This window comes from Orycteropus afer, unplaced genomic scaffold, assembly GCF_000298275.1.
Source record: "Orycteropus afer afer isolate SDZICR_OR568_19922 unplaced genomic scaffold, OryAfe1.0 scaffold00179, whole genome shotgun sequence".
Taxonomy (NCBI): domain Eukaryota; kingdom Metazoa; phylum Chordata; class Mammalia; order Tubulidentata; family Orycteropodidae; genus Orycteropus; species Orycteropus afer.
Genome location: NW_006921766.1, coordinates 4,133,537 through 4,136,563, shown reverse-complemented (window position 1 = coordinate 4,136,563; position 3,027 = coordinate 4,133,537). Strand labels below are relative to the sequence as shown.

General features: G+C 39.5%; 1 protein-coding gene across 1 annotated transcript in view; it reads right to left on the bottom strand.

Moving 5' to 3' along the window:
• Positions 1 to 1,375: 1,375 nt before the first annotated feature.
• RSPH1 (radial spoke head component 1) overlaps positions 1,376 to 3,027 on the bottom strand; it is a 30,155-nt gene continuing 28,503 nt past the window's right edge. Inside the window, exon 9 of the mRNA XM_007947272.2 lies at positions 1,376 to 1,428. Coding sequence (XP_007945463.1) covers positions 1,376 to 1,428 — 53 coding nt within the window. The remainder of the gene's footprint in view (positions 1,429 to 3,027) is intronic.

Sequence of the window (3,027 nt, the reverse complement as noted above, 5' to 3'; positions counted from 1 at the left end):
ATTGTAGTCATAGAGCAGCAGTGTTCTTAAGAGGCCCCAAGCTTAGGGACACAACAGCCAGATGCAATACATGAACTTGGATTGGACAAACCAACTACACAGGGCATTTTGGAGTGGATTGAAGACACTTGCTGCTATGTATTGAATTGTGTTCCCCAAAAACTATGTGATGCAATCCTAGACCCTTTACAGGTGTATGTAATCTAAATGTAATATAATGTAATGACCTTCCAGGAGATATACTCCAATGTTATATAATTAATTGATCAGTTGAGGTCTTATCACTGTAGGATAGATCCTAATCCTAATCACTTGTGAATTATATAGAGAGTAGCAGAGACACACACTGACACATGTGGACAGACACTATCTAATGATTGATAGAGGCAGATGAATCTACAAGCTTATGAATTCCAAGGATCCTTTGCTATTAGAAGTTGAAATAGACAAAAGAGGAATTCCCTCTATAGCCACAACCTGATTTGGACTTGTAGCCTCCCAAACTGTGAGAAAATATATTTCTGTTCTTTGAAGCCACTCACTTGTGCTATTTCTGTTATGGCAGCACTAGGAAACTAAGACACTTACCCTTTGAGTAACTCTGGGGACAGAAGCATGTAGGTGAACTAGAGCCAGGCAAGATGGAAAGTAGGGCTCCCCTAGGGAATCAAGGCTTTACCCAACTCTCTAAAACACTGGGGGTGGAACTGGTGATGGGGTGTGCTGTGCTCAAGCCAATACTCAAAAAATGTGAATGTGGTCTAGGTGCTAGCCTCCATCCCACCAAGAAACCCGAAGAGTGTGGAAAACAGGCTAAAGCCACTCTGTGGGAAGTCTTGCCCCTTGCTCATCTGCAGGGGGAGTTCCCACCCAGATGGACAGCCAGGCAGAAGCGCCACCCTCCAACGGTAGCTGTCAGTGTCTTACTCGAACCCAAAGTATGTTTATTATATTGTATTTTAGGAGAATTGCACACAATAATTTTAACATTGCAGGCAATTTCCTAACTCCCTAGAGGGACATTTGAGAAAGGAATCTTTAGTATATAATTGCCACACTAGCTCAGCCAAAAGTCTTCTTCCATTAACCATCTTCTGTAGAGTTACAGTTTTATGACATTTTTCTTTATCCTGAGAGAAAACATCACTAAAAAAGCAGCGTAAAATGATTGATGACTTTTAGTTTAAAGAACTTGAAGCAGAGGTTATTTCATAAAGAAGGATAATGAAAATATTTATTTACAATTTAAAACCAATTTAGCAAAAAAAATAAAATAAAACTAAGTATGAAAGATTAACAGTTGATTAGTATTAACTACCTAACTAACAGGAGAATTTTTGTCGTACAACTTCTTACTCCTTTTGCTCCATGCATCTTACTCCTGTAAATCTGATTGTCTAGTTTCTTCCTCTTCAAAACTAATATTTCCTGTGAAGAAAAGGTAAACATGAATATACTTCATATTATCTTTGTAATTTCTATTCTAAAATTATTTAGTCACTGTGATAGTTGGAGCTATGTGTCAACTTGGCTGGACCCCAGTTCTGTGTGGTTGTTCCCATGATGGGATCAGATGACTGCGTTCTGAGTGGCCAATCTGCCCAAGGGGAGTTTCCCTAGGGGTGTGGCCTGCTTCCAGGATGTCCAGGGACATCCTGGGAAGAGAGACATTCTTGGAGGAATTGGGACCCTGGTGTGCTGACTACAACCTTCCGTGAGTGAGCAGTCCACCGCTCGGCCTGGAGATCTTGGATTCGTCTTTCATTGGAGTCAATAACCAGTGTACTGCCTGCCAGCCTTGAATTGCTCGGCCCCCTGCACTTGCGGAAGCTAAGGCTGCTGCCAGCCCGACGTTTCCTCCAGGGACTTTGGACTTGCCGGCTTCTATACGTCTGTGAGCCATTTTCCTAAGATAATTTTTTTTTTTCTCTCTCTATATATACATATATGCTTTGCTGGTTTTTGTGTTTCTCTAGAGAACCCAATCTAACACAGTCACTAATAGATCTTTTGTAATAAACACAATTATAAATAGTAAGCATTTATCAGGCAAAAATAGAAAGTTATATTTTATCTTATGTAGATTTTTGTAGTTTTTCTTTTGGTACCAGCAATAAACTAAGCAAAAGATACACTCAAAGTAAATGCTAAGAAAGAAATATTCATGTAAGTGAGAGTAAGCTCAATAATTATGTTTGCATGCAATGTCAGAATACAACCAATTTTACAGATTAAATATGTAATTGCTTGGATTTTATATTAATAAAAATAAAGACAGGAATTTGCTATATTCTTACAAAATTCTATAATGAAATGTTTCATGAAATTTAGAATTATTTTTTATTGTTAGGTAAACTCTATAACTCCCACAGTTGATTATGTTAAAGAAGAAATCATAGGGTGAACCTCAGATATAATGTGGAAATTGTGATAAACAGACCTGGAATTTTTATTATTTTGATTAAATGTCTTGCCCACTAAGCCCACTGTTCTAAAATTTGTTCATTTAAGGCAGGGTTTCTCAACCTTGCTATTAGTGATAATTTAGCTCAGATAATTCCTTGCTGTGGGAGTTGTCCTGTGCATGGTATGAGGTTTAGTAGCATCCCCGACCTCTCCCCACTAGATGGCAGTAGCAACCCCATCCCAATTGACATTACCAGCTGGCCTCTGGGAAGTGAAACTACTGAGTTAATGTAATAAGGCGGCTTCACAAATCTTTGAACTCCAAAGCCAGCTGGTCCTGTGGGTCACTGCCTCTGCCCTTTCTCGCCAGTCCAGTTTGAAGGCTTCTGTTCTCTTGGAATTTCTCACACCTGACCCTTCCACCTCTTCTCCCACTATTCCAGCCTTTTTGCTCAGTACACTGGCCTCAGAGGGTCTTGAAAGACACACCTGATGCAGGTACTCCCCTAACTAGGTCCATCAGGGTTCCCCAATCCCACTGCATTCAAGATGAAATCCAAACTCCATTGCATGGAGATTAGAAAAAGCTCATCAGAAATCAACCAAAAAAAAAAAAAAAAA